Source organism: Octopus sinensis, linkage group LG30, assembly GCF_006345805.1.
Source record: "Octopus sinensis linkage group LG30, ASM634580v1, whole genome shotgun sequence".
Classification (NCBI taxonomy): Eukaryota; Metazoa; Mollusca; class Cephalopoda; order Octopoda; family Octopodidae; genus Octopus; species Octopus sinensis.
In genome coordinates, this window is record NC_043026.1 from 11,037,814 (window position 1) to 11,053,862 (window position 16,049).

The following is a 16,049-nucleotide window of genomic DNA, read 5'->3' on the forward strand; positions in this document are numbered from 1 at the left end:
CTTTGATCACAGGTCTACAGGATCAAGGAGTGACCTGGTGATAAACAACAACAACGGCAACAACAACAATAACTCACCTCTTATAATGGTGAAGAAGTCACTGATATGTAAGTTGATTTCGTCTTGCAGGACGTAGAGGTAATCGATGGCAAGGTTGTAGTGTTCCTTAATCATCTCACCTATATCGATCAAGTATTGCTCGAACATCTGTAAGAAAGAAAGAAAGAGAGAAAGAGAGAGAAAGAGAGAGAGTTAATAATTGATGGATACATTGTCATCAACATCATCATCATTGTTTACCGTTCGTTTTCCATGCTGGCATGGGTTGGATGGTTTGCTTGAAACCAATGAACCAGACGACTGCACAAAGCTCCAGTGTCTGCTTTCACATGGTTTCTAACGAGGGTCACCCCTCCCAACACTAATTGCTTTACAGAATGTAGTATGGGCGCTTTTCACAAAGCAAAATATACCAACCTACATACACACATACATGCATATAAGAACAAAACGGAATCATACAGAATTAATAAGGTTATGAAGGAAAGAAGAGAAAACTAACGGTAGTTTATGAAATCAGCCTGCAAAACACATGACTTCGAAAAACCAATAATTAAAAAGGTTTACACTGAAGCTAAATGCACTAAAGGAAGAAACAGAAGAGAATTTAATATTTTAGGTGATATCCTTAGGAAAAGAGAATGAAAAAGAGAAAGAGAAAACAGTATGATACCGAATTTAAGCTATTTGATTACGTGGTAGGCCTAAGATAGAATGTTTTTGCAGGCACAACAATACCTTTCCAGGCACTGATGGTCTTGAATCTCTTATAATCTGCGCTAATTTATAAACAGAAGCTACAAACCCCTGTGGTTGCCAGACTAGTTTACTAGTAAATTGTACAGTACAGTATTAATAAACTCAGATCATTGTTTGTCCTGGGGAATGGAGCTTTCATGGTCCTGTAAAGCAATTCCTCTAAGAAAAAGCCACTCCAATGTAAAGCCTACGCCTTAATGGTCACTGCGGCTGTTTTATCTCTCTGAGCCACTCTGGTCAGACCTTTAAGTCTTAAGAGTGGGATCGGATTACATGGACTGGTTCTCACTTTAAAACTATAAGGTGCGGACAGGAAGAAAAGCCCAGCAGAGCCAGCGATCAGTTTACAGAACCACTTAAGGGTATACCACTCTTCCTTAGGGTCTTCTTAAAAAGATAACTAGTAAGCGTAATATTTGTTTAATTTAGGGTGTGTTGACAAAAGTGACCATCCCTAGTTGAGAAAAATCATTAATTTGGAAAGGCTGTGGAATGAGATAATTGATGTTGTATCTATAATTAAATTCTTTTGATTAGTGGATTCAGTTATGTTTCAGAAGTGACACGAGCCATGACATTGATAAACTGCAACTATGATGAAATGTATCTGTCAATCTTATGATCACTTCTGAGGAGAGTTTGATTTCCCTATTTCTGAAGAAACCCTAAACATTTTTAAAGGGATTTTTTCTGAATGGAAAAATTACAGCTTCTGGCATTTAAACACACATTTTATGTTGTATCGATAATGTTTGTGCAGAATTCAAATTAATTTTACTTCATTACGATCTTTTTTATACTTACGGAGTAGATTTCTTCGACCTCTTCAATGTAACTGTCCACTATTACTTGAAGATTCACCATCCAATGAGATACAACTTGCTGCCAATATTCCATCTCTTTCTCAAGTTCCCTCACAGCAACTTCATACAAATCCCAGAATTCATCCCAGGCAAGTCTGGCATAGGTGCGGGCGACTTTGTAGTATTTAGATTCTGTGATTTTTCTCAGGTAGGCGTAAGCTTGTGATTTAATGTCTATCAGTTCGTTACCGAAATACTCAATAACAGGTTCGAAGTCTTCCGAGAGCACGTCCATAACTTTGACAAATTCCTGGTTTATTTTCTCGACAGCTCTTTCAGTTCTATCTTGAACTTTCTGTCCAAATGTACGCATTTGCGATGTGATGTATTCCTGGAGGAAGAACCCAATAATAATAATAATAATAATAATAATAATAATAATAATGATAATAATAATAATAATAACAATAATAATAATAATAATAATAATAATAATAATAATAATAATAATAATAATAATAATAATAATAATAATAATAATAACAATAATAATGATTAATAATAATAATAATAATAATAATAATAATAATAATAATAATAATAATAATAAAAAGAAGAAGAAGAATGATAATAATAATAATTATAGAGGAGACTAAGCGCTTGAAAGACTACCGAAAAATTGTGGATAACTAAGGTTACCCGCTATCCACATAAATTCTCCTAGGAATAAAACCGAACCTGAGTCAAACCAAAAATAATAATTCTTTCTCATATTGGGACAAGTTCTGAAATTTTGGCGGTCGGGAATCTTTTTGATTATTCTCATCCCGAAAGAAGTATTAAAAAATTTAATGAAAATACTTTAAAAATTGATGAAGAAAATCAAAACTCAGTGATAATATATTGGTTGAATCAGAATATTTAATGGGAAATATGTGTTAGGTGTCAGTAACCCACACTCTTCCAGATTCAATTTGCTAATAATGCAGCACCCTTATTGCTCAAAAATAATTTCCAGTGTTTATTAATTCCTTGGATAGCTAGATGTACCCCCTAGGGGTCAATACTGACCAAAGTGCTGACCAGTGATATAGTGAATGAGCACTTTAGGGAGGGTGAAAATGTAAAAACAAAAAAAAAATCCCTCAAAATAAACAATTTCGGATGATACTTTGGAATTGCCACAGATACCTGATACCAAGCTGTCCTCGAGAAGACCCGCCATCCACAGCAGAAGTGGTAAGGCTGATCCATTTGATGAAGAGTCCTGTACCGGCACCACGTAAAATTGATCATGCTGTTGACGTGTTCAAAGCACTCAGCACACATTGTAAAGTGGTTGGTGTCAGGAAGGGTATCCAGCTGTAGAAACCAGACCAAATCAGACTGGAATGCCGTCAATAAAATCCAAAATTCCTGTTTTTTCCAGCAGCAGACAAACTTATCTAAAGTTAGGAAACAAGTGACTTACCCTGATGTCAGTTATGGCCGAAGGGTTCCACAAGAAACTGTAAAACGTCACAGACATGGGCCTCTTTTCAATGGTGAGTGAGAAATCGTTTCCTCTGTTCCAATAATTCTTTTTACGGTAAATTTGTAACATGAATTTCTTCTCCTCCAGTTTGGCGTCAAGTCCGACTTTCTTGCTAGGGTCTTCTGTAAAAGAGAAAGGTTTTTTTTATAGATGAGAAGATGTGTAGCTCGAAATAGCAACAGGTTTACAGGGAATTCAAAATAAAATCAGATGTTTTTGTTGTTGTTTAAATTACTCCTGATTCAGTAGGCATGTCCTCAGGAGCCTTTCCAGTCTTGACAGCCATGTCTGATACTACTTTAAAAATTTGGCACAAGGCCAGCAATTTAGGGGGAGGGGTATATCGATTACATTGACCCCAAACGCTAAACTGGTATTTATTTTATCGACACCTATAAACTTATAAATAAACACACGCACATATATAGTTACCAATTTATATATATATATGTGGTGTGTATGTGTCTTTTTAGCTTCCGTTGATTTGCATTGGTAAAAGAATATGAACCAGAAAAAAACTAATGTTTATTCTTCAGCTAGAAGTCCCTTGTGATATTTATTATGCCTCGGCTTACACTGACTTCGACTCCTGGCATTCACTGTGTGTAACTTAGACAAGTGGGAACCTACTGGGGAGAGATTTACCTGTTATGTTGTGTGAAGTGACTACATAGAAATTCCCTCGCTGGCTCATGTGGTGCCTATTTTAAAGACTGTAGGGAGTTTGTTGAGGGGGAAATTTGGTTGTAACATTGTTTAAAGTGAAGTGACTACACAGAAGCTCCCTCATTGGTTCATATGGCCCCTATTCAAATAAAAGCAGGGATATTTTGAGGAGAGGTTTCACTGTTACATTGCATGTTCACTGCAGCAATCAGTTAACTAAGCATATATGATTGATTGATTGATTGATTCTAGTTTCAGCTCACGAGCTGTGGCCATGCTGGGGCTCCGCCATTTGGTGTTGCTACATGGTTTTACTTCACGAATGCTTTTTAGCAACTGCCATTTGGTGCATGAGAGAGTTCGATGCAGCTGCCCTCATCTGCACCTCCTGCCGTGAAGTTGGTTCATCTGGGATACCTGACAAGAAGAGATCCAGTTTCATTTTAAAGACATCTGCATCCACCCCATGCAGGTCTCTTAGGTTCTTCAGGAGGATATTGAAGAGCTGTGGGCCTCGGAAGCCCAGGCTATCACAGTATCTTGTCCTACATCTTGATGGCAAATTTGGAGTCCTAGGCACCACGCAGTGGCGCCCAGTTCTGGCATTTGTGTAACTCTCGATGCCATTAAACTATATACACCCATTAAACTATTCACTTCTAGTTAACAACCAATATTAATAGTTACCTGTGTTATACGCGATGTTCATGGACATTTCATTGCCATCTCTCTTGCCAGTGGCTGACAGAATCACTTCTCTTATGCCATCTCCCTCCTTCTCTACTTCAACAGCAATATAATTCTCTTGAGCAATCAGACGCCCTGTATATTCCACCTCTAGACCTGGTTTTTCAAGCTGGTGAGCAAAAATGTATATAGAAATAAAGTATAGCGAGGAGAAACATATACATCCATATATATTTACACACACACAAACGTATATGAGATGTACAAAAACATATATGAGATATTAAATATATGCATATATACATAAGGTATAAAAGACTGGTAACATTCTTTATAGAATGTGTATATATAAAGTATACACACACACACACTTGCTCATATATGATATAAAATCTAAGCATAATTGCTACAAAATGTATATGTATAAATCATAAGGAATGTGTATTTTATGCATATACATAAAGTACAAATACATATATTTATATTATGTATATCTGTCAATATATATATATATATATATATATATATATATATATATATATATGAATATATTATTGTTATTACTATCATTATTGTTATTATTATTATTATTATTATTATTATTATATTATTATTATTATTATTATTATTATTATTATTATTATTATTATTTAATTGAACGCGACGCATCCATTTCCAAGTAAGTGTTTATCTTCACCTTTTTGATGCGACTCCCTAATCTATACTGTTTTCTTCTTCTGTCCTCTAATTCCCTTTGTCTCCCATTCCTCCTTCACCGTTTACTATCTGGTTGTCAGTCTATCTCTCTCTTTCTCTCTCTGTCCCCTATTTATATTTTTGTCTGTCTCTTTCGTTGCTCACACGTGACCATCATCCGTCTTTCTTTTCCTGCACGTACGTTTAAAAGAGCGGACATGTTTTTTTTCTCTCTCTCTCTTTTCTATCTTTTCTCTTTCCAAAAAACGTTTTCTTCCAGCGTTCCCTATTTTACTCTCGTTCTTGTCTAACGATCCCCTTGTTTGTTTTCGTTCGGTTTCTTTGTATGTGCCCACTGTCATTTTTGTTCCCAACTTTGACCCCACCCCGTAAATCCTAAATTTCAGTTTACAATTGATGGGAGCAACTATATTTGAAGACTCATATTGTCGTTGAATGCTCGAAATGAGGAGGAGATAGACAGCCGATAACGGATTAAGGATCCTTTCTCTATGTTTACTTGTCCTGTTTTCCATGTCTTTCTTGTTTTATTTTACGTATTTCATGTTATTTGCACCGTTTGTGACATTCTGCATTCATATAAACATGTATATATATATATATATATATATATATATATATATATATATATATATATATATATATATATAATATCATATTATATTATTTATCATATATATGTATATGTGTGTGTGCATCTATATATATATATATATATATATATATATATATATATATATATATATATATATATATATATATTAATCAATATAAGGGTAGCAAAAAATTCAATAGAAATTTTTTCGCCACCAGCGGTCTAGTGAGAAAGAAAAAATAGTCAATAGACTATATAATGTACATTCAACAATAATATTAAGGAATGGCCTTAATAGGCCATTCAACTCACTAAAACGAGCAGCTAGACTCAAACCGCTAAATAGTAGTAATTCAAAAATCAAAGGAAAATTAAAAACATTTACCCGAATCATCTTTGGACTATGCATAGTTTCGACTATATATATATATATATATATATATATATATATATATATATATATATATATATATATTCGACTATATATATATATATATATATATATATATATATATATATATATATTCGACTATATATATATATATTTCTTGCCGAAAGAACTGGTTTCTAACCTAGATCCTACGCTCCCTCACCATTTGCGCATATCTGTGCTTATGTGTGCAATATTTAGAGTCAGTGCATGTGCAGGTTTTTAGGGTTTATTTGAGGAAAGAGCAGTAATGGAAGTATAGTTGCAAGTCTAGACATGTGCTTATGTTCTTTTATGCTGAGCTTTTTAAGAAATTTTACATATATTAACATATATTAACTGTTCCATTATTGGCTTGTATCAGTAATCTGCCAATTAGGTTTCTCTTTTCTGGAGAAGAGAGTTGAAAAGAGCAGATAGCATGATATATCAGGTTGCAGGCATTAAGCCCGCTACATATGCAAGACTCTAGGAGTTCCAACAAAACCCGAGTTAAAAAAAAAGAAATAAAAATAATAATGATGATGATGATAATAATAATAATATGACTCTTTTATCAGTTCTTACCCTCAGTTTGACCTCCCTTCGTGCTCTGTCCACTTTAGCCAACATCAAATACTCCTGCTTTGCATACCTATTACTCTGATAGTTCATACGCATTCCAACCAAATTTATCCCTGGACTTTCACTGGTGAAGGCCGCTAGTTTCAAGTCCAAATTGGAGTAAGGATGTGTAACGGCAAATTCCAAAGTGTTGTTTCCTTTAATGAAGTAACTTGTTAATTCAAAGTTAACGGTGTTGCTGCGATCTTCATCGAAGCTAAACTCAGTTTTCCAGCGGAACAAAGTGTTTCGGTCGAGACCACTGAATGTGCTTTTTATCCGCCAGTCCTAAAAAGAAAAAGAGAAAGGAAAATCATTTCATTGAGACATTTAAAATTGTGACATTGGGAGTTAGACTGATGACATTTAGAACATATATAGTTAGACTAACGAAGATATAGCGAACAGGTACAGCTAGACAATTGGTTAGATCTGAGGCCGTAAAAAATGCTGTTAGACTTATGACAGTTAGACCTATGTTGTATAGATCAGATGCAAAACAACTAGACTAATGAGAGTTAGACCAATAATATTTAGAGCTGAGGCTGTATAGATGAAAAACTGATAAATGTAAAATCTGAAAGGTTAATTCTTGGTTAAACTAATGAAAGTTAGAATGCTGAGATTTAGTCTATAGATATTTTAGACCACTAACAGTTAGACTGATATATTTAGACTACTCAGAATTAGACTAATGATGTGTAGAATAAAGACTGATGAAGTTAGACATCACGAGTTGAAGCAGAAAAATGCAGTCAAGCTTTTGACAAGACACAAAGCAGTTAGACTTAGCATAGTTAGACCAATGGTATATAGGTATGAGACGATCAGAATAGATAGTTATGTATATGCATGTATCTATATGTATGTATGTATGTATGTATGTATGTATGTATGTATGTATGTATGTATGTATGTGTGTGTATGTATGTATGTATGTATGTATGTATGTATGTATGTATGTATGTATGTATTATGTATGTATGTATGTATATATGTATGTATGTATGTATGTATGTGTGTATTTATGTGTGTCTGAATGTGCATATATATATATATATATATATATATACACATATATATTTTTATACATATATATATATATATATATGTACATATATATACATATATATATATAGGAAAAAAGCAACAAGAATGGATCAATATATCGGTACAATTGTTTCGTACGAGGACATCTTTAATAAAACTACAAAAATTGCGGTCTGACCTCTCATTGTAACCTGACAATCTATTAATAGTAACATTAATAAATAAAGAAATAAATTAAATGACCTCAGTTCGAAGTTTGCACCAAATAATCTTAGATGTTTTCTTATAGTAACAACTTGTGTCCCTCCATTTTAGCTTCCCGTTCCCTCTTTTTATAGCAATTAATAGCAGTAACTGGTAACTCTTTACTCTTTTTTATTCTTTTACTTGTTTCAGTCATTTGACTGCGGCCATGCTGGAGCACCGCCTTTTAGTCGAGCAACTCGACCCCGGGACTTATTCTTTTTATAAGCCCAGTACTTATTCTATCGGACTCTTTTTGCCGAACCGCTAAGTGACAGGGACGTAAACACACCAGCATCGGTTGTCAAACAATGCTAGGGGGACAAACACAGACACACAAACACACATACATACATATATATACATATATACGACAGGCTTCTTTCAGTTTCCGTGTACCAAATCCACTCACAAGGCATTGGTCGGCCCGGGGCTATAGCAGAAGACACTTGCCCAAGATGCCACGCAGTGGGACTGAACCCGGAACCATATGGCTGGTTAGCAAGCTACTTACCACACAGCCACTCCTGCGCCTATGGTAAAATTCAACTTTCTTCCTTAGCTCTGTGATTCTTGTAAATTTCAATAACAATCTGTTCCTCTACACGAAAAGACTGTCGCTTTGCTTCTTACTCGGATTATAATACAGCAGTTCTCAGAAATTTCGCACGATTGTATCCAAAATTTCTTCACATAGCTTGATTAACAATTTACTATGAACTATATATGGACAAGCACATATTCTGTAAGTTCAAGGCCTCCCATCGGATCTCCAGGAATCGAACTTTCTTCAATGCAGTTAAACTCACACCCTCATTTGTATCTTCACTCTCTGGAAAACTAGGATGTTTTGAAAAAAATTTTAATAACCTGTATAATACTAATTGAACTCTTAAAAAACCAATATGTTATCTAAATTCTCATTTTTATAGAATTTTCCATGATGTTTCATAAGTAACATTACCCCTTTTGATGTTTGGGAATCTCTGATGTTTTTTCGGCTGATGAGTACGAGCCACCTATATTTACTGCAATTTTTGTAGCTTTATTAAAGATGCCCTCGTACGAAACAATTGTACCGATATATTGATCCATTCTTGTTGCTTTTTTCCTATTTGTAATCATCCCACTTTGTCGTATGGTTAACACCATATAGATTTCCGGTGCATCCTAGTTAAGGACCATATTCATGTGAATTCATTAGAACTCACTTGAATCTCAATTACTTAAACCGTATATATATATATATATATATATATATATATATATATATATATATATATATATATATACATATATATATATAATATATATATATATATGTGTATGTATAATATATATATGTATATATATATATATATATATATATATATATACATATATATATATATATATATATATATATATATATACATATATATACATATATATATATATATATATATATATATATATATATATATATATATATATATATATATATATATATATATGTTTACATTCATCTGTCGAGCCGTGCATTGTTTGAAAGGGTATGGTGAATAAGTCCTTTACTTCGAAACAAGTGTTGGTGAAAGGAGCGTCGAAGCGTAGAATATTGTCCCAAGACACTTAGTTTCTTTCTCGCCAGCAAAGATAAACAAAACATAATAAAGACAACTACTATGCCAACGACGATGAAGAAAATGATGATGAAGAAGAAAATATATTTGGAATTTTACTTACGTTTCTGTGTTTGGGCAATCTGATGGTCATGTCCATGTGCATTCTGTTATGACCTCCGGAGATGTCGGTAGTGAGTTCAAACTTCTCATTTCCCTTACTAGTATCAGGCAGTACGGTGAACATGGCCGTGTGTTGGTTCTGTCTAGATTCTAAGCTGGCTGCCACCTTGCTGTTCCGTCTGGGCGTCGTCAGGATCAGTAAAACTTCTTTTTTGTCGGAATGCTTTATCTGAAGTTCCGCACCAACTTTCTGGTCGTCCTTGTCTCCCCATGAAAATTCGCTCATTACTAAATATAAACCATATGTTGCCTTCAGATGAAGGTTTGCAGTGTAAGTGGTGTATTCATCGCTAAGTTTTACACTCATCTGTCTGAAGAATGTTCGCCTGTCGTCTGCATTTACATATGACATCACAAGTTTAAGCTGTTTATGTTTTTGAACACGATCGAAATGCAAGTCAAATTCAGTAATGAAACCGTTTCTGTTCGGATAAGCAGTGATTCCGTAATGTTGATTTGGAAGCGTAATACTAGCTTTTAACCGTGGTTTCTCTGCGTTGAAATCAAACCTAAATTCAGTAGTTCCAAATTGTGGTGTTGTAATTTCAGCTAAAACACCTTCCAGATTGTTCTGATTGGAAAGGTCGAACTTGTACTCATTGTTGTCAATAGTTACGCTGGTGAAAGCCTTAAACCTTTGCAATTCACCTTCGAAATTTAGTCTTGCTTTCCCTTTCGGGAAAAGCAGGTTCATGTCCACAGATTTACCATTGTTAGATGCTGACAGTTCCAATGCGATGTTGTTTTGCTGTAGCTTGGCCATGACTTTGAACTTCCTTTGTTTGCCAGAGACAGTAATAAACAGATTTTCCTCAAATGAAGGACTCTTCAGGTTTGCTTTAATAATCTTTTTCTGACCGGCAACTTCATACGATCCTCCAATAGACACCTCTTTCCGCTTGTGCATGAATGTTAAATCAGCTTTATAATTATTTTTCTTCGGCTCGATCTCAATATTCACCTTTGCACGGCGAGTCTTCAAATTGAGCTTTGCATCTATTTCACGTGGTTGATTCAGATAAGAAATGCTCAGATCAACAGCATTCTGGAATTTACCTTTCAGCAATGATTTGTCTGAAGACAGTAGTAAGTCGCCATTGAAATCTGCAACAGACATTTCCCACTGAACTTTTGACATGTGGTCGTAATGAAATAAGAAATCAGAGTTGAAACGGGGAGTAGATTTCAATGAAAGTTCCAAGCTGAAATCGTTCCGGGGATCTGTCCAGCTACCGTACAATAATGTCTTTGGAAGATACAAGTGAAAGTGAGACTTTTCTAAATACGGCATTACTGCGCCTGAGGAACTTATTGTAATTCCATTATAGTCAGAGAGATAGGAAATATCGGCTTGTATTTTTGTAAGGGAAGGAAAATCAGGACTATCCACATTAAAAGAAAGTGTTTTTTCGGCTCCATCCTTGAAAGTAGCGATGGCTTTTATGTGCTTGCTGTTAGGAAGACCCAAATTAACGCTTACCTTGTGGTTGGGAGAATCTCGTTTATAGTTGCCGGATAATAAAAGATCTTTTCCTCCGGACCCTATACGAATTTCGCCATCCATATGGTCAGTATGATATTCAATGGCCCCATCGACTGAAACATCCATCGAATCGGTTCTAATTTCAGCATGAGATGTCTTCCTTCGACCGGATAAATTGACATTAGCAGAGGCAGTCATCTTTTTAGAATTTGAACCAGTCAAATCAACGTTCATGTCAAAGTTGTCGTTTGTTCTTGTGTAGTCGGCATCCATTTTCAGCAGCTGTCTGTCATCATGTAGAATATATACCTTGCCCTTCAGATTCCTCGGTAAATCCTTATTGAGTTCTACAGATATTTTACTCTTTTGGGAGTTGACATTCGTGTACTGAAGAAGCACTGAAGATACGTCATTGTTATGTTTCATTTTGTACGACCCTCCAACCTGGACGCGTTCGTTATAATAGTTAGGATATTCGTGTTCAAAATCTCCGCTCAATGTCGTTTCCCTGTAATCACTGTGAAATGCAGTCGTGAACTTTCCACCTTTGTCAAACATATCAAAAGCAAAAGAACTATCGAGGTTCATTTGCTGTCTGTCCTTGCTATGTGTCACCTTCATATCAATGAATGGTCGGTTATCGTACTTCAGCAGAAATATCATACTCTTCTGGTAGTCTTTGAAATTCCAAGATGTTTCAACTTCAGTTATCTTATTGCCATAGTCTTGACGATATTTGTAGTAATATTCGTTGTTATCGTAATTTAATATTAACTTTTCTGTCCATTTGTTCTCCTTGTTGTATGACTTCCACTTGGTATTTGCTGAATACGTATATTTTCTATTACTTACTTCATATTCCAGTGATTCACTGTAGCTCTGAATAACTTTAAATGGAGTCGTTATACTAATCTTTGCAGTCGACTTGCCCTGGATCACAATGTCAGACGATGCGGCGGCACGTATTCTTTTGTCAGGAGCCCATTCTAACAACAAAGTCGTATCCATAGACGCTTCATATCTCTTTATGTTATATTTAATAGTCGACACAGCTTTCCAGTCGATGTCTTCTTTTGTAGGGATGATTTCTTTATCAGCATGAAATTCAATTGTCGCTCCGTAGTCCCGGTGCCCCTTATTCACAGTGGTGGTCAGTTTGGCTTCTCGTTGATTTGGTAACCCGAGGGTGTTTTCAACAAACATAACTTTGGGGTTATTCTTCAACGATGTTTTTAGTGTCACCATACGTCCCGTCGCCCACTGTACGTATATTTTGTTTTTATAAGCGTTACCGCTTATTTGGTTTAACTCCTCGTTTAATTCCATTCTTTCTCCATTGTAATCGTAGGAAAGTTTGGCAATGGAATTCCTCCGTCCTTTAGTCATGATGTTGCTGACGTACATTTCAGTTTTGATCACAGATCTCGGTGAGACTTGCATCATAAAATTATTTTCAATTTTCTTCAATGGCCAGGCATGGATGTGAAAATGTTTGGACTTCACTTGGAAATTAATATCCTGCAATGAAAGACAAGTCGTTATATCAATTAATACTTTCTCACCAAACTAAGACGATATCTTGTACCACATTATAAGTCTCACCCACCACATACTAAGGCTTATATATTTCAATTAAAATTATTTTTGCGAATTAATGTGTGAATTTGACGCATAGTTACGCTCCAAAGAAACGCACACACAACACAACACACACATGTATACGTATAGATACACACATACTTATATACATACATACATACATACATACATACATACATACATACATACATACATACATACATACATACAAACATACATACATACATACATACATACATACAAACATATATGTATGTATGTATGCATAGATAGATACAAGTATATTTACATGTATATATATGTATACATATATGATGAGACAGAGAGAGGGAGAGAGGGAGAGAGAGGAAAACAAAACAAGTTATGAGAAATTGTCTATTAGTTACACCTGACGTGTTTCATTCAGAAAGGGTGGTTATTAATCACACAATAACAGTTGGATAATCAAGAACATATTGTCAAATCGTCAGAGACATGTAACGTTTAAATGCAAAATTATTTCATTTAAAATATTGTCAGAAATAATCAGTCTGAAGATCAGTGCAGATTTTACAAGTGCTGATTAACTAATAATAATCTCATTATATTAGTAAAACCTCCGTTAGGTGGTGTAAATGATATGCATTAGAAACAATCTCTCATGCCTGACTTCTTTCATAGACCACTTCTTCACTGCCTTCCTCCCACTTTCATCAATACTGTCGCAGCTCTTGAAATATTCATACCTCTTCTTTTCATTAGAATTTGTATATTTCATCCATTCGACTTTTTGAACATGTGTATATCTTGTTTTTCTTATTAGTTCGTATATTTTTGCCTCTTGTAAATCGTACGGCGATGATGGCAGCATGGCCACCACTTCTGTGGGATAGTTTCCTCTTCCTTATCGCCTCGTACAAATAAATTGACTTCTTTGCTTCGTCTCTCTCATTTACTGTATGCATGACTTTTACCACACTATGGTGTTGAACGGTAAGCGATTTCCAGATGATCTTAGATTTGTTTTTCCTCGCTATTAATATTTCATCATTTTATTCAATCACAACCTGCATTGCTACTGTGTTAAACTAATTCTAAAACATCGTCTTTAATGTAATTCAAATTGGTTCTAATATGCCTCTTTAATATGAAACTGGCCGGATGCTTTGCCAATACCCTCTGTCCTGAAATTATTCATATTTTGTCTTCTTCCCGATACTTTCTACAGTTCATCCAATGAAAATGTTTCTTTTGTTGAATATTTGTATAACTTGTCTTTCTCATAAATTCGTATATTTTCGTCTCATCATAAGCCTTGCGCCTCACTTGACCGCGATGTGCTCACTCATTCTCATCCCCCACCACCACCACCACCACCTATACCAGAAACCTTTCTTATGTGCGCCTATCCCCCAGGCTTATGTCAACACTCATTGTTGTTAGTAAGGTGGAGGTCAGCAATGAGTATAGCAATGAGTTTAGTGGTGTCGAGATTATCAAAAGTGGTAAATGGCTCAATGAAACAATGTCACCTTCTTTGAGGAAGTAGCATTCCCACCTGTTCCCACAACAGGGTGAGTTTATTAAAAATAAGACCTTCAATCCTGAATGTTTGGCTCTGACAGGGAAGAAAGGTGTTTTTTTTGTGAGGATTTTCGGCAGAGCCATATCATAGAATTCACTTGGCTCTTTAGGTGTTCTACATAGCAGAGCTAAGAGGGAGGATTTTCTGAATATTTTGGTTGATCATTTCCATTCTACGTTGCAAATATTGTTCCCTGGTTGTAGCGCCATCTTCCAGTATGGTAATACACTAATTCAATTTACACGGCTAATGATATTCAGAATTGGTATGAAGGGCACGAAAGTGTTGTAGACTACATTGGTCAGCCCCCGTTCACATTGTGTGTCCGTAAGCGGGCCTGTCTATTGGCTTGAGACCCCAGTCTCCCTCGTTTCTGCTCTGGTGCCCCTTGTTACTTCAAGCCGGCTTTCCTGGTTATTTCAAACTGAATTGTTACTTCTCGTTGCCCTTGTGCTCCGCTGAATGTGTAAAGGAAGTGTACGTGTGCGACAGAGCGTTAATAATTTGAGAGAGAAGCTCGTCATAAGACGAATTAAACTATATTGGTTTGGTCATGTGATGCTTATGGATGTAAAAGCGCCGATCAGTTAAAGTGGATGGAATTTGTGGAGGAGAGAGCCCCATGAAGACATGGGATGAAGTATTGAAGGAGGCCAATCACAAGACACTGAGCCTTGCAAAGGAGGTGACCGAGATACATCTGGCACGCTGCTGTATTCACGAAGGCCCATCTGCCACACCAGAGTTGATACCGGTACAGGTGCCACACAAAAGTAACTCGTTCTAGTGCCATGTTGAAAGTACTGGTGCTGGTGCCACATAAAAAGCACCCAGCACATTCTGTGAAGTGGTTTGCATTAGGAAGAGCTTCTAGCTGTAGAATCTATGCCAGATCAGGCAATGGAGTCTAGTACAGTCCCTGCCCTTACCAGATTCGGTCAAACCCTGTCAGTATGGAAAACGGACGTTAAATGATGATGATGATGATGATGATGATGATGATGATGACGATGATGAAGTGTGTCGAGTCTATCGGTTGAAGATGCGTATTGAGTAGACATTGTGACAGAAACATAGAAGAGAACAAAATCTACATACCTTCTTTGAGTCAACCACACTGAGTATATAATCGTATTTACGGGTAACTCCTGCTGAAGCATAAGTGAGGAGGGTGTTGAACTTCAAGTTGTTGCCCCGCTTCTCTCTGGAAGACGGATTTGTGTAAACAGCGACGAAAGAAGTTGATAGTTTTCCGATGCCCTTCACGGTACGACCTTTGACATTGAAGTTCAGGACTGGCTGTTTCTTACTGATCACGTCTCTGTGAAACCGCAACAGCAACAACAACAACAACAATAATTATAAGATTAAGAATGATAACGGTTTCAAATTTCGGCACAAGGCCAGCAATTTCGAGGAAGTGGGTAAGTCGATTACGTCGACCCTAGTGATCAATCGGTACTTATTTTCTC

At 35.8% G+C, this 16,049-nt stretch overlaps 1 protein-coding gene across 1 annotated transcript in view; it reads right to left on the reverse strand.

Annotated features, from left to right (window-relative positions):
• The window catches only part of LOC115226286, a 46,729-nt gene that overhangs the window by 10,349 nt on the left and 20,331 nt on the right, over positions 1-16,049 (reverse strand). The window contains exons 13-19 of the mRNA XM_029797274.1: positions 15,676-15,898; positions 9,873-12,932; positions 6,819-7,142; positions 4,510-4,678; positions 3,094-3,278; positions 1,624-2,013; positions 78-207 (exon numbers count right to left, since the gene is read on the reverse strand). Of these exons, the coding sequence (XP_029653134.1) occupies positions 78-207; positions 1,624-2,013; positions 3,094-3,278; positions 4,510-4,678; positions 6,819-7,142; positions 9,873-12,932; positions 15,676-15,898 (4,481 nt within the window). The remainder of the gene's footprint in view (positions 1-77; positions 208-1,623; positions 2,014-3,093; positions 3,279-4,509; positions 4,679-6,818; positions 7,143-9,872; positions 12,933-15,675; positions 15,899-16,049) is intronic.